Source organism: Miscanthus floridulus, chromosome 12, assembly GCF_019320115.1.
Source record: "Miscanthus floridulus cultivar M001 chromosome 12, ASM1932011v1, whole genome shotgun sequence".
NCBI lineage: Eukaryota > Viridiplantae > Streptophyta > Magnoliopsida > Poales > Poaceae > Miscanthus > Miscanthus floridulus.
The window spans coordinates 70927262-70949704 of record NC_089591.1 but is presented as its reverse complement, the minus strand read 5'-3'; the positions used below and the strand labels follow the sequence as shown (position 1 = coordinate 70949704).

The 22443-nt window shown below is 50.2% G+C and overlaps 2 protein-coding genes and 1 long non-coding RNA gene across 3 annotated transcripts; 2 read left to right on the top strand and 1 right to left on the bottom strand.

Moving 5' to 3' along the window:
• Nucleotides 1-605: 605 nt before the first annotated feature.
• On the top strand, nt 606-10784 carry LOC136497993 (galacturonokinase-like). Its single transcript, XM_066493914.1, has 14 exons — nt 606-812; nt 1722-1835; nt 2422-2493; nt 2763-2806; nt 3044-3152; nt 3230-3295; nt 3603-3682; nt 3959-4058; nt 4660-4835; nt 5011-5051; nt 5131-5159; nt 5228-5297; nt 10147-10236; nt 10399-10784. Exons 1-14 carry the CDS (start codon nt 753-755, stop codon nt 10665-10667), a joined length of 1320 nt encoding a protein of 439 aa, XP_066350011.1. The 5' UTR covers nt 606-752; the 3' UTR covers nt 10668-10784.
• Nucleotides 10785-17425: 6641 nt separating this feature from the next.
• Nucleotides 17426-19304, bottom strand: LOC136496094 (uncharacterized). Its single transcript, XM_066491812.1, has one exon. It carries the CDS (start codon nt 18893-18895, stop codon nt 17426-17428), a length of 1470 nt encoding a protein of 489 aa, XP_066347909.1. The 5' UTR covers nt 18896-19304.
• A 153-nt stretch (nt 19305-19457) lies between these two features.
• LOC136496664 (uncharacterized) lies at nt 19458-21511 on the top strand. Its single transcript, XR_010769101.1, has 3 exons — nt 19458-19694; nt 21108-21194; nt 21290-21511. It is a non-coding gene; the product is annotated as an uncharacterized lncRNA (long non-coding RNA).
• Nucleotides 21512-22443: the final 932 nt, after the last annotated feature.

Below are 22443 nucleotides of genomic sequence, written 5' to 3'. Positions count from 1 at the left end.
GCTCTGTTTGAGGTCGGACATCCGCTCGAGGCTGGCTGCTGCTCTGCTGCAGCTTGCTCCGGGGCAGCGGTGGAGGAGTCTGGCCGTACGCGTCCTCTAGTAGCCTCTTCTCCTTCTCCTCTGTTGTGATTTGTTCTTTCATAGAAAAAATATTTCTTGTGATCTATGTATTTATGATCTTATGATTTATGATTGTCTGGAGATAGAAGAAGGCTAGAGGCTGAAGCTCTATTGAATCTTAATTTTATGGTGCAAAAAAGTTTACGTGTTGAAACTGCATAAGGTGCTGTTTAGTTCCTCTCATTTTGTAAAAATTTTCAAGATTCTCCGTCACATCGAATCTTTGGACATATGCATGAAGCATTAAATATAAATAAAAAATAAAACTAATTACACAGTTTAGACGAAATTCACGAGACGAATCTTTTAAGCCTAATTAGACTATGATTGGACACTAATTATTAAATAACAACGAAAGTGCTACAGTACCATTTCGCAAAAAATTTCGCCTTAGACTAAACAAGGCCTAAAGCTGGGTAGACTCACAAAAAAAAAAAAAAACTGACCGCCGAACGGCCAAAGCAATTAAAGCAAATCCCCCCGATCCCACCACGTACTGTACGTTTCTAGGAGCGCCACGTACGATCGCCTCGCCAGTCGCCACCCGCACCGCACTCTCACACGCGCCACAGCCCTCACGCTGCGCCTTCGCCACCGCGGCCGCGCCGGCGCCACCGGCGGGCGGAATAGGAATGGTGGCGCCGGGGGGAGGAGCAGGAGGAGGTCCGTCGCGCTGGCCGGCGGCGGAGGAGGTGAGAGGTTTCCTGTGCCATTGCACCGACATTGGGGGCGGGGGGATTCGCATGGGGATGCGGGCGGTGGGCGTAGGTTGTTTGGTTGCGATCTCGCGGCCGCGTGGATTTTGCCGCGGCCCTCGGGGGATTCAGGGGTGAAGCCGCGGCCCGGCGATTTCAGATTGTTGGATGTTGCGGAATGCCGTGGCCCGTGTGTATGGGGCCGGGGACGCCCATCGAAGGCCGCTCCACTTAGCAGCCTTTGGCACTGCTCGATTTACCTGTCACTTAATTAATCTCGGAGCAGTTTATCTGGATCCGTTCATGCCGTTTTTGCTTGTTGCAGATGCATCTCTTTTGATTATTAAGCTTATGCTCCTGAGACGTCCTCTTAGCTTTCGAGTTAAATGTTAGAATGCTGGGTGTAGTGAGACCTGACTTATTTGGGATAAGATCGTGCCCTGCTTTTGCTTTCGGATGATGTGGCCAGTAGTCAGTAGAGGAAAGTAAGATGCTATTATTTCCCTTTTCATTGATGAAACAGAAAAAGGATATCCATTATGCTTTGTTGGGATAATGAGTTCGCATTGTTGGTTCAAGTTTGGGTATAATGACCTGTACCTTTCATCTGGTCTCAATACAACCTGAATCTTCCTGGTTTCAACTTTCAAGTAAGCAAGGACCATATGGCTGGCCATTTCTGTGGACAGGAAGAATGTGTGCATATTATTGCGTTATCTTATTTTCCGATGACCCCACCTGCTCATGTACCTACCTGAACAAATGGGACTGAAACTGATCTTGTCAAAGTTGCATGATCTCAAATGAGAAACCCCATGTTAGTGTAGGGTGGGTGACCTTAAGTTAATCTTGTTGGTTAGTGTATTGCAATGTTTTTCCTTTTACATCTTGTAGCTGGTATTGCAGCTTGACATTGTACGGAAGAAGGTGGCGGAGATTAGTGGAAGGGATGAACAAGAGGTTAGGGTTGCTGCTTGCCCCTACAGAATTTGCCCTTTGGGGGCTCACATTGATCATCAGGTGACCTTGTGTTACTATGTTGTTCATTTTTTTTCAGAAGATAATAAAGTCACGATTCTAATCGAGAAGTTAAAGTACATGTTCCAGAGATCACGTTGTTTCCATATAAATGGTGATATTGTAGTATTATTCTGTACATATATTGACCTAGTGTCACCTCCAGTATTGATCAGGCTTAGATGATTTCCAGGACAACATTAGGCCACTCCCTGTGCGAATGTTTGTTAGTTGCATCAAGCTATGTATAGTGACAGTGATGAACGAGCTTTATGGCTTGACATTGTGGTGATAACTGATCACCACTAATAAACAAAAAAAACCATTTGAGTATTGTTTGGAACATGTTCTGGTATTTTCATTTAGAATATGATGCCTGAATACACTATGCCTTATACTAATTTTGGTAAAAAGTTTCGAAACCTACGGCAAAGACAGTCCAACTGATCAGAGTGCATGAACCCATAATGTCAGTTTGATTAATGCGATTGTCATATTATTACAGTAATAATTGATTTTAACTTCAAACAGTGCATAGACAGTCATCACCCCATAATTGTTATCTAAATTCTCGTCTGCAATCTGGCAGGGTGGAGTTGTCACAGCTATGACCATAAATTATGGGGTACTCCTTGGTTTTGTTCCCTCTAATGGTTCCGAGGTTGGTAAATTACTACATATTACCTAATTTTCTTATTAAAAAAATCAAGTCAGCTTCTTTGTCCTAAAATAATATATTACACTGCCTTGGCTCCTCGTCACTCCGTGTTTTGGTATTCATGTCTCTGCTTGTTTACATGTTTGGTAAAAATGCATCATAAGCAGAACTTATGGTCCTTGTGCAAAGTTGAAGTTCTTGTGCACTATCATTCATGATTCAGGACAGTGCTATATTATCTATAAAGTTAGCAAACTTTATTTTTCTTTCAGGTTTTACTTCAATCTGGTCAATTTGAAGGTGTTATAAGATTCAGGTAACACCGTAAAAAAAATGTTTTTCCTTGATCAAACTTTCCACTGTGTTTCAGCGTTCCTAACACTGCGTAGTATTGAAAACTAGCCCCATCTGTGGGACAACATCGCTTAGGAAATACTCTAGGTCACTCTGTGTTACAGCTGTAGTTCTTATACCTGAATCCTTGCTTATTTAAGCTTTCAATACCACCAAGCTAAGATGATCATACATATTCCATCCTTTTCTTTCCCAACAGAGTTGATGACTTGCAAAAGCCTATTGATAAACCTGAGAACATAAACTGGGAAAGTTATGCAAGAGGTGCTGTTTATGCACTGCAGAATAGTGGATATGATCTAAGGAAGGTAACCCATCACATTTATCTTTTAAACAGTGCAGATTGTGTTGTACTTAAAATTTTTTGGCAAATGATTTCTTGTAGGGTATCATAGGATATATTTCTGGTGTGAAAGGTCTTGATAGTTCAGGGCTCAGTTCTTCTGCGGCGGTAAGCTTACTGATATATTGTATACATTTACTGAGTGGATGTTACTTCTAGGCCTATCTATTGCTTGTTGGTAGTGTTAAATTAGGTGCTGGAAGGTGGCAGTAAAATTTTATATGTATTTTCATCTCAATGAAACTCTGATATATAACCTGATTAACTTCACAAGCATATAAATTGGAATTTGTCCCAGATCACTGATTTTTTCTCTAGTACATTTCTACTACCCTACAACCTCAAAATGCATTTTAAGAAAATTTTACCAATGATATTGATTATAAGATAACTGTTTGTCTGTTCGCTTCAACAGGTTGGCATCACTTACTTGCTGGCTTTAGAACATGTAAATGATCTGGTTATATCACCAGTGGATAACATTCAGTTAGACAAGTAAGTTTGTCTGGTTCCCGTTAATAGCCTACAAGGACAAATTTCATGGGTGCATGCACCTGATCGATACCTGTTTTAATTACAAACAGCTTTGTTGAACTCGCTGCAAGCCTGCTACCATAAGCTAATGCCTTAGCAATGTCTTAATGCAAGAATGTGCTGTTCTTACTTTAGACTACTTGCTTTATACTAAATTAATTGTTGTCACCCTCTTAGAAGGATATTCATGGTCGTTAGGATTTCAGCTGTCCACTTAACTCTGTTCCTATATGTCAGGTACATTGAAAATAAATACTTGGGTCTCAAAAATGGCATTCTAGATCCATCTGCCATTTTGCTTTCACGGTATGGCTATCTCACCTTCATGGACTGCAAGGTAATACTTTTGCATTTATACGAAGTTTATTTAATTTCTTATTGATATGAAGAGTTCCTTTTCTTATATAACGTTTCAACTTTCAAGGCCACTGAGTTATTTAATAAAACACATATGAGGATATGTTTGCATGATGAACTAGTCCCATAAAACACATATGAGGATACATGTTTCCATAAGTTCAATTGTTGATAAAACTAAACTTTGGGTCCCTTTAATTGGGTCAACTCTGCCAAGTGTCTCTTTGTTTGTGCTGTACATGCACATACTTTGTTAGACAGTGTTCATTGCAGTGTTCTCTTTCTCTACTACCTCCAGTTGCAACGAACTTGTTGTTTAGGCCAAGATTTGGTCATACCTTAAAAACTACTACAAACATCAATAACTATTACATTATTTAGTTTCGAAGCGTGAAAGTTATATGTGTTGATTTGTGTTCAAAATACTTGCAAAATCTCTTATAAGGATTTCAAGACATTATTCTAGAAGTAATCAGTGGTCAAAGATACGCATCGAACGGTGCAAAGTTACACGTGTCAAGTATTTGTGACTGGAGAGAGTATTTGTATTTGTTGTGACTGAGACTCTCTTACTTGAGTAGACTGCTTCACCTTCCTACGTCTGCTTATCGGAGCTGAGTAAAAGCCAACAGACTCAGGGACAGCTACCATTCAAGATTTTATTGGCATTTTCAGGACTGCAACATAATCTGCCAAAGAAGAGTGGATATAATACGCGGGTTTTTGAGTGCAAAGAGGCTGCCCGTGCTCTTTTGCAGTGAGTTCCTCTGTTAATAACTTAGTATAGCTATATTTCATCATGCAAACAAATATACTCTTATGTTTTCAATTTTATATGAGTTGACATTTGTGGTTCTTCTACAGTGTTTGTTATTCATTGTCATGTTCAATGTAGTTTGATTCATTGATTATGTTTTTATTTGCATCCTCAGTGCTTCAGGCTGTGAAGATACGCCAAATATACTTCGCAATGGTACATGATCTAAGTAATATTTCTTGTCGTGACCCTATGTAAAAGTATATTTTGTCTGACATTTTCTTTGTTATTACAGTTGATCCAGCTGTATATGAGGCCGAGAAGGTAATTATCACTTCTAGGTCCAATTTCTTAACAATTTCATGTCATTCCAACATAATTTATTCCTGCAGTGTGTATTGGAAGAAAATCTTTCCAGGAGAGCTGAGCACTACTTTTCTGAAATGAAGCGGGTTACTAAGGGTGAGCTAATCACATATTTGGTGTATCCTGCAGTATGTAAATTACTTGTTCATGACATATTTCTATTCTCATGACTACAAAGTGTTAGTTCATATATTGTTTGAAAGATCATTTCACCATATTTCAACCAGTCACCAACAGTGCACATCTTAATAAAGAAATACAGTTCAGCCACCTCTGGCATCTGCATAAATGTACCTTGTATTCATGAATGAACTGGACTTATAGTTTAACCTTACTGACCACTTTCCCTCGAAAAACCTTACTGTCCACTTATTGTTTCCCTTTGATACTACAGTTTCACTGGGTATGCTAATTCTATCCAGAAACAGTTAACACTGTTGACCCCGGGATCTCCCGCACGGGTGAGCCGACCGCTCACCGGCGTTGCCGACCACACACTATGGCTAGAGGTAGAAGAAGGTAGGGAGAACAGAGCGTACACACACAGCACAAGCACCAGCGTTGGTCGGAGCTCTGTAGAGGATATGACAAAACTGAACTCGCTTCCTTCTTCTACCTCTAGCCATAGTGTGTGGTCGGCAATGCCGGTGAGCGGTCAGCTCCCCGTGTGGAAGATCCGGGGCCAACAAGTGGTATCAAAGCCGTACAAGCGCCGTCGCCGGACTAACCGCTGGCGATGACGGACGGTTTGGAGATGGGCGACAGTAGCGGCGCTGTTGTGGCATCCCAGCCACGATAGGATGTCGTCGTGCGCACGGTGCGGGAGGTCAGCGGCACCAGTTGGCCGACGCTGACTCGCACCAACTATGGCGAGTGGGCGGTGACCATGAAGGTCAAGCTCAGAGTCCGACGGCTCTGGAATGCCATTGACAAGGGCACCGACAACGAAGAAGACGACATGTCAGCGTTGGAGGCTATCCTCGCTGCTGTGCCAGCGGAGCACAGGGAGCCGTTTGGGTGAAGAACTCTGCTAAGGAGGTGTGAGAGGCCATTGCAGCGATGCGCGTCGGCTCCGACCGCGCAAAGAAGGCGACGGCCCAGCTGCTGAAGCAGGAGTACACCAGGTGAGTCGGTGGAGGACTTCTTCCTCCGCCTACAGTCGCTCATCAGCAAGCTGAGGAGCCACGGTGTCACCATCGACGAAGAAGAGGCGGTCTCCAAGTACCTCCACTCCGTGCCGGTGAAGTACATCCAGATCGCTCTCTCCATAGAGACGATGCTGGACTTGTCCACCCTCACCATTGAGGATATGACAGGCCGTCTGCGGACGGTGGACGAGCGCATGGAGCAGGCCACAGCAACGACGGACAGCGGCAAGCTATTGCTGATAGAGGAGTGGGCTGCCCGGAAGAAATCCGGGGAAGCCTCCTCCAGCCGCGGTGGCGATGGCATGCGTCGCGGCAAGGCTTCTTCTGAGGAGAAGAAGAAGGTCGACTCCAACGCCTGCCGACGCTGCGGGAAGACGGACCATTGGGCAAAGGAGTGCCTAAATCGCAAGCCGGAGAAGAAGGCTGAGGCTCATTTAGCGCAGGCTGATGAGGATGATGAGGCCACTCTCCTAATGGCGACGTCGCACGCAGGCGAGGTGTGTGACAGCTGCCTGGCCGGGAAGCAGAGGAGGTTGTCGTTCCCAAAGGCGGCCAAGTATCGCGCGGCGGACGCTCTTGAGCTCGTCCACGACGATCTGTGCGGGCCAATCACGTCAGCCACAAACGGTGGTCGGCGGTATTTCCTCCTGCTCGTGAATGATTGCAGTCGCTATATGTGGTTGCAACTCCTGACGAGCAAGGACGAGGCGGCGAAGGCGATCAAGAAGTTCAAGGCGTGCGTGGAGGTGGAGAGCGGCAAGAAGTTGCGCGTGCTGCGGACTGATCGCGACGACGAATTCACTTCGGTGGAGTTCGCTGCGTACTGCGCGGATCAGGGTGTGGTGTGACACCACACCGCGCCGTACTCGTCATAGTAGAATGGCATGGTGGAGCGGCGGAACTAGACGGTGGTCGGCATGGCTTGATCCATGATGAAGGCCAAGAGCATGTCGGCAAGGTTCTGGGGTGAGACGGTGACCACGGCGGTGTTCATCCTCAATCGCGCGCCCACAAAGGCCCTGAAGGGCGTGACACCGTTCGAAGCTTGGTATGGGCGCAAGCCGAGCGTGTCCTTCCTCCGGACATTCGGCTGCATCGGCCATGTCAGGAAGATGAAGTCGGTCCTCACCAAGCTGGAAGACATGAGCACACCGATGGTGCTCCTAGGCTACGAGGAAGGTACCAAGATGTACCGGCTCTACGACCCACGCGGAGGCAAGGTGGTTGTCTCGCGCGACGTCGTGTTCGACGAGAAGGTGGCCTGGGATTGGGACAATCCGGGCACGAGGGAAGCTGGTGGCTTCACTAGCACCTTCGTTGTTGAGCACTTGGTCATCCACGGTGGTGGAGACGCTGGAGAGGAGGTAACGACCACTCCAGCAACATAACCGAGAACTTCTGGGGCGATGTCGAGCACTCCGAGAGGGGTGCCGAGCACTCCAGGAGTGGTGCTGAGCGGTCCTGCAGTGGTGCCGACCACTCCAGGACGGGTGCCGAACGCTCCCGTAGTGGAGCCGAGAGGTCTTGCAGTGGTGCCGACCACTCCAAGACTGGTGCCGAGCACTCCTACAGTGGTGCCAACCACTCCAGGAGTAGTGCCGAGCACTACAGCCAGGGTGCCGAGCACTCCAGGTGCTGTGCCGACCACTCTGGCGGAACAGGGGACTCCATCGACGTCGATCGAGTTCACCCCACCTCCAAGCGACGTCACATAGTTCGTGGATGTTTTCCACGACGGTGAGGAGGTACGGTTTCGCAGGCTGGGCGACATCATCGGCGACACAGGGTCCTCAGTCCTGGCAGGTCGGCTGCTCAATGACCCAGAGCTGCTTCTCGTCAGTGCAAAGGAACCATCCAGCGCGATGCAAATTGGCGACCGGACGATGCTGGAGGAGATGAAGGCGATCGAGGAAAACAAGACTTCGAAGCCCGTCGATTCACCTCCAGGATGCCGTCCGATTTGCCTGAAGTGGGTGTACAAGGTCAAGCGGGACGAGCGCGGCGTCATTGTCAAGCATAAGGCGCGCTTCGTCGTCCGAGGCTTTGTCCAGCGTAAGGGCATCGACTTCGAGGAAGTCTTTGTGCCGGTAGCACGCATGCAGTCTATCCGACTGCTGCTGACTTTGGCAGCAGCGAAGCACTGGCGTGTCCATCACCTGGACGTAAAATCGGCCTTCCTCAATGGCGAGCTGGCGGAGACGGTCTTCGTCAGGCAACCTCCGGGTTTCACTGTCAAGGGAGCGGAGCACAGGGTGCTCCGACAGCACAAGGCGCTCTACGGGCTGCGGCTGGCCCTGCGAGCGTGGAACGCCAAGCTTGACGCCACGCTAGGCGAGCTTGGGTTCACGCGGTGCGCAACCGAGCACGCGCTCTACACGTGGCGACAGGGGAAGGAGGAGCTTGTCGTCGGCGTGTATGTGGACGACTTGATCGTCACCGACGTGCGTGCGGAGGACATCGACAGCTTCAAGCGTGAGATTGCGGCTTGTTTTTGAATGAGCGATCTCGGCGCGCTCTCCTACTACCTCGGCATCGAGGTGAGACAGGGGAAGGAGACGCTCACGCTCGGTCAGAGCGCGTACACCTCGAAGCTGTTGGAGCGGAGCGGCATGACTGAGTGCAAGTCGTGCGTGACTCCGATGGAGGAGCGGCTGAAGCTGACGAAGGCCAGTACCGCGGCGAATGTAGATGCAACACTCTACCGGAGCATCGTCGGCGGTCTGTGCTACCTAGTCCACACGAGGTCGGACACTGCGTTCGTCGTGGGCTACGTCAGCCGCTTCATGGAGAATCCCTGAGAGGATCACTGGGCCACGGTGAAGCGACTGCTGCATTAAGTCAAGGGGACAGGGGATCAGGGGATCGTCTTCCCCAAGACCGACGGAAGAGGGCTACAGCTTACTGTGTTCAGCGATGCAGACATGACGTGGGACATCGACGGACGGCGGAGCACCTCTAGCGTGCTCGTCTTCCTCGGGTCGGCTCCAATCTCATGGCTGTCGCTGAAACAGAAGGTGGTGGCACTGTCCACGTGCGAGGCACAGTACGTGGCGGCGGCCACAGCGGCGTGCCGAGCTGTGTGACTGCGCCGGCTGCTGGGCGAGCTGACCGGTGTGGAAGCTCACCCACCAACACTGATGGTGGACAACCAGCCCGCCGTCGCCCTCGCGAAGAATCCGGTTCTCCACGACCGGAGCAAGCACATTGACAACAAGTTCCACTTCCTCAGAGACTGTGTCGATGGAGGGCAGATCGTCAACGAGTTCGTCGAAACTGGTTGGCAACTTGCGGACGTCCTCACCAAGCCGCTCGGCCATCTTCGGTTCACGGAGCTAAAGATGATGATCGGCATGGTCGAGGTTCTAGGGTTAGCAGCAGGATTAGGGAAAGAATTGTAATCTGCTGCTCTCCCATGTCTGAACGCGTAGCAGGGGCAGGCGCCGAAAGGGCTCCCTGCTGCTGCACTGTAGCCGCGGCAGGGGCAGGGGCCGAAAGGTTCCCTTGCAGCACTGTAGCCACAGCAGGGGCAGGCGCCAAAGTCAGTCCTGTTGTCACATCTCCTCTGCAGAGCTCCGGCCAACACTGGTGCTTGTGTTGTGTGTGCGCTCTGTTCTTCCTCTCTTCTTCCTCCCTTCTATCTCTAGCCATAGCGTGTGGTCGACAACGCCGGTGAGTGGTCGGTTCACCCGTGTAAAAGATCCGGGGCCAACAAACACTTCACTCTTTTATTTGTATCTCCACGCAAGCGTCAAATGGCTCTGCAATGGCCTGATAGTTTATCGCCAATCTTTATTTAGGCAGGGATGCATGGGCTCGTGGGAACCTACAAGAACTTGGACAGCTGATCACTGCATCTGGTCGCAGCTCCATACTCAACTATGAATGTGGTATGCTTTTTTTTTGCGAATGTGGTATGCTACTTGTGTACTTTGAAACACTTGGCACCATATGTGCTTCACTCTACAATTTTAATCGTCCCACTAGCGCCATCATACTTGTTGATCGTCAGGTAAACAGTACGTGATGCAATGGTTTATCTGAAACTGCAGGGAGCAAAGAGATGATCCAGCTGTACGAGATCCTGCTGAAGGCCCCCGGCGTCCTCGGCGCCCGGTTCAGCGGCGCCGGCTTCAGGGGCTGCTGCCTGGCGATCGTGGAGAGCCAGCGCGCGGAGGATGCGGCCGCGTACGTCCGTGCCGAGTACGAAAAGGCCCAGCCCGAGCTGGTCTCCAGGATCCCCGCGGATCGCCGCGTGCTGGTCTGCGAGCCCGGGGACTCCGCGCGCGTCATATTGCCCGATCCTCACCTGCGCTCCTGATGGCATGTCGTGGCCCAGACGGAGACGGTGGCGGCTGGCGGTATAAATGGGGCAGCTGCTCCCCCATCTCATTTAGATCTCTCGTGCAGTTATATATGGTGCAATGCGTTCGTGATTCGTGTACGTGTACGTGTTTTGACCATTTCATCCATTCGTTCGTACGAAGAAGCAATAAGCGTGGCATTGGCCGGTTCGTTTGTGGCGGCCCTGTCTCTGTTTCCGCTGCGTGCAGCAGCGCGTCGTGTCTGAGCCAGAAGAGCGCGTGAGCTCGGGGACGCGTCACGCAATTCAAATCGCGCTTTTCGCAGGCGATCGTGGAGCCGAGACGCGAAGCGTTTCGTTTTGGTTTCGATTTTCGCTTAAACGTAGCAATAAGTTGAGTAAAAAGGTGTGGAACTAGTCCAGTAGTCTTTGCCGCTGCGCTTGGTCCTTGACGTTGCGCTTGGAACTCTACTGGATTAGTACTCCGTCCAGGTTGTAAGGCATTCCACTCAAAAAAAAAATTATGATAGAAATTAAATTTTATGATCTTTGATCAATGATTTGGTTTTCAGCTCTTAACTATTGTAATACAAACGTGATACTATTAGATTCATAATCATGTAATCTAAAAATCGCTGAATATTTAGTAATTTTACGGCACGCTTTAATCTAGAAAACAAAACATAACATACATTATGATATAACGAGCATGTGCAATCCATTCATCGCATATGCAGATATGCTACTGAATAAAGTAATAGCAGATCCTATCAATAGATTCACAGCACACATAACCATATGCGCTCTCCAGCGGTCGCCGAGAAGTAGTCATTTGCGTCGTCGAGAAGCAGTCATTTGCTCGGTGAAGCCCGTAGCTGCTAGATCAAAGTCGTCAGAATGGAGGAAGGGCAGTTGAGCAGATGCACTTCACAAAAACTTGATCGCCCGCCTACCCGCTTATGCAAGGAAGACGAAATGTAGTCTTCTACTAGGAGGAGGTGCCTTTAAGCAAGCTCAGGATTAGGGGGGGATGAACCTAAATGGGTTCTAGGAGGGACACAATAGTAAATAATGCGTTTTAGCCATTTGCCCTTTTGCGCCCTTGTTGACCGAGCTCCAAAAGACGGCCTATCACGTCCGAGCTCCGCCCACCCGCTTGTGCGAGGAAGACGAAATGTAGTCTTCTGCTGGGAGGAGTTGCCTTTTAAGCAAGCTCGGGATTAGGGGGATGAACCTAAATGGGTTCTAGGAGGGACACAATAGTAAATAACACGATTAGCCATTTGCCCTTTTGTGCCCTTGTTGACCGTTGCCTTGACCATATGTCTTTTGTGCTGAGCTCCAAAAGACGGCCTATCACGTCCAGCCAAGGCATCGGGCGCAGCTCGACACAGCGGCGCGCGCGTGTGGCCCCCCTCAACTCTCCTCCTTAACTTGTCAATAGGAACACTCACTAGCTTCCAATTTAAGTTGAGCACCTTTTAGTAGGTTTTCCATGTGGTAAATCCCACTCTCACTTAGCACTAATTGTGGATCTTTGGAATTCTTTGATCAATTGCTAGACTAGTTATGGGTCCAATAGTAATAAGTTTATAAACATAAGCAATATAGTATAATAAAATAAATAAATAGTTAAAGTATAATTTAGATAACTGTGCTCTATCAAAAGATGCCTTATAAACTGGACAAGTGGGAGTACTTAGCTAGTACTCCCTCTATTCCAAATTATATGTCGCTTTCACTTTTTTGATATATCTATTTTGCTATGCATCTAGATATAATAATATATCTAAATACGTAGTAAAATGGATGAACAAAAAAAGTTAAAACGACTTATAATTTAAAACAGAGGGAGTACTAGCTACTCCAGTAAAGTCATCATTCGATCGAGGACGAGACTAAAAGTGCTCTGCTTAGAGGTGGACATGCGGTTTACCAGAAAAGTTTGGATTGGTTAATTTGGATTTTCAAATTTGTTGAAATTTGTCTTGAGGAAATAGTACCCGATATTTGAGCTTCGGGTTGGTATTCCCAAACTAACCAAAACCATAAAACCATTTAGAAGAGATAAAACTATATCAGCAAGTTTAAGCAATATAAATAGTAGATCTTAGTAGCATTCTAGAATAAAAATAAACCAGGAATACAACATCATACTCCCTCCGTCTCTAAATATTTGTCGTTTTCGCTTCTCGAGAAACAACTTTGACTAAATATATATAAAAAATATTAATATTTATGGTACGTAATTAATATCATTAGATAGATATTTGAATCTAGTTTTTTTAATAAATTTATTTGGAGATACAAATGTTACACATATTTTTCTATAAATGGGGTTAAACTTTTGGCACGGAAACCAACGGCGACAGATAATTTGGGACAGAAGGAGTAGACCAATAGGTCCCAATAACATCACAACTGACATTAGAAAGTAGCACAGTCAATTAATCCAACTACTAAATAGCACATACTGTTCTAGTGGTGGTTGAAGGAAAGGGAATGAGCACATGCTCATGTCGAGCTTGGCTCAGTGCTTTTACATGTTTCTCACCGCTGTGCATGCTTAGACCACCATACATTTTGTCAGGGTTTGTTTGAGCTAGCTTCAGCTCCAAGGTTTTTGGAAGCCAGGTTGGTCATCCCTAACTCCACAAATTCTTGGAGCTAGAGCCTAGAGGTGAGTGTTTGATTCAGCAATTTTGCTACTATTTCGAGTTAAATGAATAAGCAGTTTAGCTAGACCGTTTTATTTTATACAAAACTCTAGAAACTACATGGATGATGGATCTTGAAGCTAGTGGCCTAGTGTCAACTAGGAGTAACAAAGCTACTGAGCGCTAAACCTAGGCATCATATCGTCAGTTGGGCAAGGCTGTTAGTGCCTAGCTCCGCTGGTATATGTCTCATTTCTCATTTTGGGCTGATGGTTTCTGCAGTTGATAAGTCGGCCGAAGCTGATTTGTTACGAGAAAAAAACAATATTCCATGACTGATAGGTCAGGCTAATAAGTTCAAGCGAATAAGGTTGTTTCGGGAATATTTACATTCTCAATCCTAGAAACATTATTTATGTGATGACTGTTACGACGTAACTTGGATCTCAGGAAGTAGGGAGGGGAGTGGAGGACGCGTGAGGATGAACGGCGGTTGCGGACTGGCGGCGCCGTCTTCGTTGCCGATTGCCGCCGGCCAGACCGACAACCGGAATACAGTGAACAGGACGGCTGGGTGCCCAAGGGGAGAATATCTCCAACCCCAGGCTCAACTCTCTAATTCCAAATGTTCAGGCCTATATAGGTACTGTCCCACACTGCTAACAAACTTGATAACAAATTCCTAAAATCACTCCTGAATCTAACAAACTGGAAACTACTCTAACAAACTGGAAACAAACCCAAATGCTCCGAGGGAAATCACGTGCGCTGTCCCTCAGTCGGCCGTCCTCTACGGTGATACGTGGTGCCGACCATAACATCTCTTCCCCCCTCGGAAAACAGCTCGTCCTCGAGCTGGAACGAAGGATGAGCCGCGCGGAAACCGTCGACCGGCTCCCATGTGGCCTCCGAGGCTGGCATGTCCGCCCACTTGACGAGGATGTGCCAGACGCCGCGCCGCAGACTGGAGCGGAGAACGCGTTTGGGCAGCAAGAGTGGCCGGCCGTGCTGAAGTGGGGGCAATGGCGGTGTAGCAGACGGCGGTGGAGAACCACGGAAGGGCTTGAGAACCCCCACGTGAAACACGTCATGGATCCGAGCGCCGTCCGGCAGCCGAAGGCGGTATGCGACCTCGCCAATGCGCTCCAGAACTTGATAGGGACCTGCATATTTAGGACCAAGCTTGCCACGCGCGCCAGCTGCGAGGGACTGTCGATGGAGTCGATGGAGTAGGCGAAGCCACACCCAGTCCCCCACAGCGAACGTGACGTCTCTGTGGTTGGCGTCATAGAAGCGACGCGCATGGTCCTGGGCCTGCTGAAGCCGAGCGCGCACCTCCTCTAGGAATTCATCGCGGTTAGCGAGCAAGGTTTCCACGGCCTCCGTCGACGCGCGGCCCGGCTCATAGGCGATGAGAGCCGGCAGTGGCCGCCCGTACACCACTGTGAACGGCGTAGTGCGCAGCGAAGTGTGGTAGGCCGTGTTGTAGCAGAATTCCGCCCACGGCAACCAGTCCAGCCAGTCGCGGGGGCGGTCGCCAGTGATACACCGCAGGTACATCCCGATCGTCTTATTCACCGCCTCGGACTGGCCGTCGGTCTGTGGGTGGAACGCGGTGCTCATGCGGAGTTGGACCCCAGCCATGCGGAACAAGTCACGCCACACGTGCCCCGTGAATGGGTCACGGTCGCTGACGATGGACTCTGGAAATCCATGGAGACGCACGATGTCGTTGAAGAACGCCCGGGCCACCGAAGTCGCCGTGTACGGGTGGCCCAGAGGGATGAAATGGGCGTACTTCGAGAACCTGTCCACCACTGTCAGTAATACGCTCTGGCCATGTACCTTGGGTAGCGCTTCAACGAAGTCAATGGATATGTCCGCCCATACGCGCGCTGGCACAGGGAGCGGCTGGAGCAGACCAGCAGGATGTAGCGCTTCGGTCTTGTTCCGTTGGCATGTGGAGCATGCCTGGACGTAGTCACGTACGGTACGGCGGTCGTGCTCGACGTAGAAGTCGCCGCGGAGCCGCTGTAGGGTCTTCTGGATGCCCTCGTGGGCGACAGTGTGGGCCACCCGCAAAACGCCATCGGGGACGGCGGATGTCGCCGGGACGAACACCTTGCCCTCCCTGAGCAGCAGGCCGTCCCGGACGCTCCAGAGATCGCCATGAGCGCCCGTGGCCGCGGCATCGCGGCGCTGTCGCAGGGCGTCGTCGGCCTCGATCTCACGTCGCAGCTCGGTGAAGAGGTCGAAGGTGGCCACGGACAGCGCGGACAGGGTCAACGCGGTCGCATCCGTCTCGGTGTGGCCACTGTCCGCCATGACTGGCACGTCGCCCTCGTGGCGCGACAGAGCGTCGGCGACGGTGTTCAGCCGGCCCGGCGTATACTCCACCCTGAAATCGTATCCGAACAACTTACTTATCCAGTGGTGTTGCGGAATCGTCGACAGCCTTTGGTCCAGCATGTACTTTAGGGCGTAGTGATCCGTCCGCACGACGAAGGAGCGGCCCCAAAGATAGGGGCGCCAGTGCCGGACCGCCTGGACAAGGCCGATGAGCTCGCGTTCATAGGCCGCCACCTTGAGATGTCTTGCCGCGAATGGTTTGCTGAAGAAGGCCAATGGTCCCGCGCCCTGGTGAAGAACGGCGCCGAACCCCGACCCCGACGCGTCGCAGTCAACGATGAATGGCGCGTCGAAATCCGGCAGATGGAGCACATGGGCGTTGGACAAGGCATGCTTGAGGGCATCGAACGCGGCTGTTGCAGCCTCCGTCCACTGGAAGGCATTCTTGCGGAGCAGCTGCGTTAGTGGTGCGGCAATCGTGCCGAAGTGCTGAATGAAACGCCGGTAGTAACCGGCCAAGCCGAGGAAGCCCCTGAGGCCTCGGGCCGACCGCGGCTGTGGCCATGTCTGGACAGCGTCCACTTTGGTTGAGTCCATGGCGACACCGGCCGGTGTAATCACATGTCCCAAGTATTGTACGGAAGAGGTTGCGAAGGCACACTTGGATCGCTTCAGGTGCAGCCGGTTGTCCCTCAGCACGCCCAGGACAGCGCGTAGGTGAAGTAGGTGTTCTGTCTAGGAGCTGTTGTATATTAAGATGTCGTCGAAAAAGACTAGCACCCAGCGGCGCAGGAACGGCTTCAAGACGAAGTTCATGAGGGCCTGGAAAGTGGATGGCGCATTTGACAATCCGAACGGCATCACCAGGAACTCAAAATGGCCATGATGCGTTCGGAACGCCGTCTTTGGTACGTCGTCCGCGTGAACCCGAACCTGGTGATATCCGGACCTCAGATCGAGTTTTGTGAAAAATTTGGCGCCATGGAGCTCATCGAACAACTCCTCGACCACTGGGATGGGGAATTTATCCTTGACCGTGGCTGCATTGAGCGCTCGATAGTCAACACAAAAACGCCACGTTGCATCTGCCTTCTTGATCAACAGAACGGGTGCCAAGAAGGGTGATGTGCTGGGCCTGATGATGCCTTGGCAGAGCATGGCGTCGCACTGTGCTTCGAGTTCGTCCTTTTGAAGCTGCGGATACCTGTACGGACGCACTGCCACCGGTTCTATTGCGAGTTTGAGGTGAATCCGGTGGTCACAGGGCCTCGCTGGTGGTAGGCCGACTGGCTCAGCGAACACATCGATGTAGGAGTCTAGGAGGCGGTCCAGGAGGGCAGTCTCCTCCAGCTGAGAGGTGGCCCGTGCGGCATGTAGACGACCGGTCGGCTGGATGTCCCATCTGGTGGATCCGATGCCTCGCCAAAACACGCGCTTGCCGTGGTGCCAAAACGCCATGCAAAGGTCGTCGAAATCCCAGAGGATGGAGCCCAGCGTGCGCAACCACTTTACCCCCAGGACCATGTCATAGCAGTCCAGAGGTATAGAGTAGCAGTCCACCTGAAAATATTCGTCGCCGATGCGGAGGGCGACGTCGCGGGCGAGGCCACGGCACGCGACGCGGTCACCGTTGGCCACGACCACGTGCGCGCCGCGGCTGTCGTGGAAGTGGAGGCCCGCACGGCGCGCGGTGGACTCACTGACGAAATTGTGCGTTGAACCGGAGTCGACGAGGGCAGTGAATTCATCGTTGCCAATCTGCATCCTCAGCTACATGGTGTCCTCAGATCGAATCCCAGTGACGGCGTGAAGGGATATCATTGGGGCGTCCGGGTCGAACGGGGCAGCCGGCCCACCCTGCTCGACGGCTGGTGCGGACGCGACCGGACTGTCATCCTCCGGCTCCTCGACCACATAGTCCGGCACCTCCAGGTAGAACAGGTGCTGGCACTGATGGCCGCGCGCGTACGGCTCGTCACAATTATAACACAAGCCAAGTTTGCGGCGGTCCGCCATCTCAGACGGCGTACGCTTCTTGAAGGGGCGCGGCGCGGGCGACGTCTTGGGCGCCGGGGTGTCCTGGCCGGTGGTGTTCGCCGGGAGCGCGGCCTGTGGGCGCCGCGGTGGGCGCGCTGGGGGCGCCGGCAATGCCAGCGGCCGCGGCGTGTTGCGGCGTTCGAATGCCCTGGCCAGACTCATGGCGCTTTGGAGGTCGCGGGGCTCGTGGAGCTCGACATCAATGCGGATGGAGTCGGGCAGGCCTCCCGTAAACAGTTGGGCCTGCTGCAGCGGATCGAGGCGGCCCGCGTGCGCCAACCGAGCCAGGAACGCCTCCTGGTACGTCGCGACGGTAGACAAGAACGGCAGCCGCGCCAGTTCCGCCAGATGGTTTGTCCGGAGAGGTGGCCCGAACCGCTGGTGGCAAAGCTGCTTGAACAGCTCCCAGGATGGCTCGCCAGTGTCACGCTCCAAAATGAAGTACCACTGCTGTGCCATGCCAGTGAGGTGGAATGACGCGATCCCCACCTTCTCGATCTCCGAAGTGAACTGAGCACGGAAAAATCGATCACAGCGGTTCAGCCACCCGAGGGGGTCCTCCTTCCCGTCATAGGTGGGGAACGACATCTTGGCATAACGGGGTACGGCCATGTGGGGGATGTGGGGCTGTGGGGAAGGGGAGTGCATGGCGACATAGGGCATGGGGGGTTGCATGATGTGTGCGAAGGATGGCAATGGAGATGGTGAATGTGGGAAGGTGATTTGGGTTATCGGGACTCCGCCAGAGGGGGGGTGTGAGGTGACGGTGGTGGGGAGCGTGGTGGTGGATGGGAAGGGCGAGGTCAGGGCTGACATGGGTGGAGTCACCGACGGGAAGACCCCCGGTGCGGAGGTGAGCGGTGACATGACAACGCCGGACGCCGTCAGGCGTGGAACGGCGCCGTGGTCGGGCGCCTGCAGATGAGGCACCCCGAACTGGAACGACGAGGGCGCCGGCGGCGCGGTCGGGCCCTCCAGGGCGGCCAGGCGGGCGTTGATGGCGCCGAACTGCAGATGCATCTGCTGCTGAATGCCATAGAGGGCGGCTACAATGGCATCCGAGGTGATGGGAGGTGGTGTAGATGTGGTGTTGGGTGGTACAGAAGACATGAGGGTGTCGGAGGTGATCGTCGTTGGCGGGGGAATGGTGGTGGACTGAACGGCGGCGATCACGGAAGGAGGCCCAGAAGCGGAGGAAGACATGGCTGATACCAGGTTGTTACGACGTCACTTGGATCTCAGGAAGTAGGGAGGGGAGTGGAGGACGCGTGAGGATGAACGGCGGTTGCGGACTGGCGGCGCCGTCTTCGTTGCCGATTGCCGCCGGCCAGACCGACAACCGGAATACAGTGAACAGGACGGCTGGGTGCCCAAGGGGAGAATATCTCCAACCCCAGGCTCAACTCTCTAATTCCAAATGTTTAGGCCTATATAGGTGCTGTCCCACACTGCTAACAAACTTGATAACAAATTTCTGAAATCACTCCTGAATCTAACAAACTGGAAACTACTCTAACAAACTGGAAACAAACCCAAATGCTCCGAGGGAAATCACGTGCGCTGGCCCTCAGTCGGCCGTCCTCTACGGTGATACGTGGTGCCGACCATAACAATGACACTACAAAACACTGGCGGTTTGGTGAATGAAAAAAAACTAATTCTGTGCTTCGGCCAAGCCCATGTGTACGTATACAGACTAGAGAGCCCAACCGTCGGTAGTCTGAACGTCCGATCCGAGGGGCGAGGGCCGAGCTGCCGAGGGCAATCCACGCGACCACGCCGATCGCGATTCACCGCAGTGCCGCCGGCGCCGCCACACCCGCCCCGCCGCCCGGACGTAAAGGCACGCACCTCTGCAGACTGCAGTCCGCACCTCCATTCGCCGTCCAGTTCAGGTCCAGCCGTTCACGTCTCCAGGCTCTCCGTCTCCGATTAACTCTGCACTGCAGCACGTGCCCATCCAGGCAGTACGCAGCACGGCAGCAGGTAGCCAGCAAGCCAGGTATGTTCTTGTTCTATTCTAATTTTTTAATGTCCATCGGTTTACAGCTAATTCCTAATTGGCTAATTAAACTATTATTTTTCTATATTGAAGGATAATCATCATGAAACTTAAAAGAACAAAAATTGACTCTTTTTAGACACTGCTAATTCCTAATTGGCTAATTAACCAGTTCCCTTTCAGCAGCGTCTTGCTGCTAATAAATTTGCCAGTTATAAAAAAAACTCACTCTCAGGCCAGCGACTGCCACGTAGAAAGAATAGAAACGGGCAGAAGTTTTTTTCTTTTCCATTCTATATATTTATGGTGAAAATGGAACCGGCTTTAGAAAAAACCAGGATTGAAAATGGAATTGGGATATACAGACATACGAAAATAAATAAGTACGTACGTACAGAGAGCTGAAAATTAGGTTAGAATTATGCATGTATAAAGACACATAACTATATACACGTATCAACATCCATCTAATGTTCACTTGCTTGCGATGTGTACAGCCGGGTTTGGTTGCGGACTTGTGGTTGCACCGCCCACACGCACGCGACCACACCCGGCACCGGCGAGAAACGACTTTTGATCCACTTTAAAATTTGACTGTAGTCCCGGTATTTTTTTGCACTCAGGATTAGAGAAACATTTAGTTTTGTTTGGTAGCTCCAACCGGGACTAAAGGTCCCTGCCCAACGGCTACTGCGCCAGGCTTTTGCTGGAGGGGACCTTTAGTCCCGGTTGGAGCTACCAACCGGGACTAAAGATTCACTTTTACTCCCGGTTGGTCCCTTCAACCGGAAGTAAAAATCTACTCCCGGCTGGAGGCTCCGTTCGGGACTAGAAAGGGACCTTTAGTCCCGGTTTCTGTCTACAGCCGGGATTAAAGGTCCCCTCCTATATACCCCTTGTTCCTCCCCGAGCCCGAGCCACTTTGAGCTTAGTGTTCTTGCTTCATCGCCGGCCTCTCTTCTTCCTCATCACTGGTGATCACAAGATTTCTTCCATTACTCCACCGATTCTTCGGTTCTAAAGGTTGCCAACTTTATACTCTCATGTTTCATCAGTAGCTTATTTTATTTTGTGAACTAGATATATGTGGGTTTTTTATGGTAGTTTTTTTATTTGTAAGCCATTTAAGCTCAAAATCACTTTAAAGTTTGCATATTTGGATAAAGGAAGGTTAAACTAGTTATTCAAAACTAGTATTGAGCTTTCATTTCTAGTATGTATAGCACACTTCATGCTTTAGAGATATAGGGAATTTTAGAGTTTTTTTTAATTTTATTTGTTTATAAAATGAGAAATTTATATTATATTAAAAATGAGTATAGAGAGTAGATGACAACTGCTTTCGGGTCCTCGGCCTCTCATCGGGTTACAAAGTGACTGAGGCCGGACCTCCCTTTCATTGCATGCGGCAAGTGTGAGGAGAAGATTGTGATGGAGTACCGGGTGAGAAAGGAGTGTCCCAACAAGGGCCGTATCTTCTACAAGTGTTCGGATCACAATGTGAGTTATTTTATCGCATTTGATGATTATGGTTAATTTATACTTATTTTCATGATGATTGTGATTAAAGTTCTAATTTTTTGTTTTAATTTCAGTAGGATGGCACTGGATGTTCAGGCTGGTACTGGAAGGAAGAGTATGTTGAACACGTGCAAAACTCTCTTGCACAGGCGGCTACGACGGCTGATGAGGCAGTGATCCTGCGGAAGAAGCCCATAGATGTTGAACAAACGCATGATCTATCTGTTTTAGTTGGGATTGGTCGTGAAATCCTTATGCTGCTGAAGTACATTTTAGCTTTAGTTTTTTTAGTGGTAGTTGGGATTATCTACATTGTAGCGAGACTTTCATAAATTAATATCTTGTGTGGTGGCATACATGTCGTATAATTAACTAATTATGTTCTAGGTTTTAATATGGTATGTATGTCATGTAATGCAGATGAGCCGGCATTGGATGTACAATGCTGATCGCCGCTCCCAAGAGTTCATTGAGGGCGTGCATTCTTTCTTACGTGTGGCCGAGGCAAACAAACGCGATGGTTTCATGTGCTGTCCATATGCCATATGTAAGAATTTGAAGGAATATGCTAGCTCAAGGAGTCTTCATTCACACTTGTTGAAGTCGGATTTCATGCCAAACTATATTTGTTGGACGAAGCACGGAGAAACCGGGGTTGTAATGGAAGAAGGTGAAGAAGAACAATGGGACGATGATGACTTTATTGCTGAATATGGGGCCTTCAATGATACTGCAATGGGGAAGCTAAAGAAGAGATAGGGACAGAAGATGAGCCCGCTGATGATCTTGGTCAGGCCATTCGTGACGTACAAAGAGAATGCAAAAGTGAAAAGAAGAAGATCAAGTTCGAGCGCATGCTAGAGGATCACAAGAAATTGATATACCCAACTTGTGATGCAGGGCAGAAAAAGTTGGGTACCACACTGGAATTGCTGTAATGGAAGGCAAAGAATGGTGTATCTGACAAGGGATTTGGGGAGTTACTGAAAATCCAAAAGAAGATGCTTCTGAAGGATAACGAATTGTCCGCCACTACGTACGAAGCAAAACAGGTAGTCTGCCCTTTGGGATTAGAAATCCAGAAGATACATGCATGTCCTAATGACTGTATCCTCTACCATGGCAAGGAGTATGAGAAGTTAGATGCATACCCGGTATGTCATGCATCATGGTATAAGATCAGGCGAGATGACCCTGGTGATGTTGAGGGCAAACGTCCCACGAAGAA

Coding starts and splice junctions, on each gene's coding strand:
- LOC136496094 (XM_066491812.1), bottom strand. CDS start 18,895: ATGTCTTCCTCCGCTTCTGGGCCTCCTTCCGTGATCGCCGCCGTTCAG.
- LOC136497993 (XM_066493914.1), top strand. CDS start 753: ATGGTGGCGCCGGGGGGAGGAGCAGGAGGAGGTCCGTCGCGCTGGCCG. Junction 1,836..2,421: donor GGGCTCACATTGATCATCAG/GTGACCTTGTGT, acceptor GCAATCTGGCAG/GGTGGAGTTGTCACAGCTAT. Junction 3,683..3,958: donor GATAACATTCAGTTAGACAA/GTAAGTTTGTCT, acceptor CCTATATGTCAG/GTACATTGAAAATAAATACT.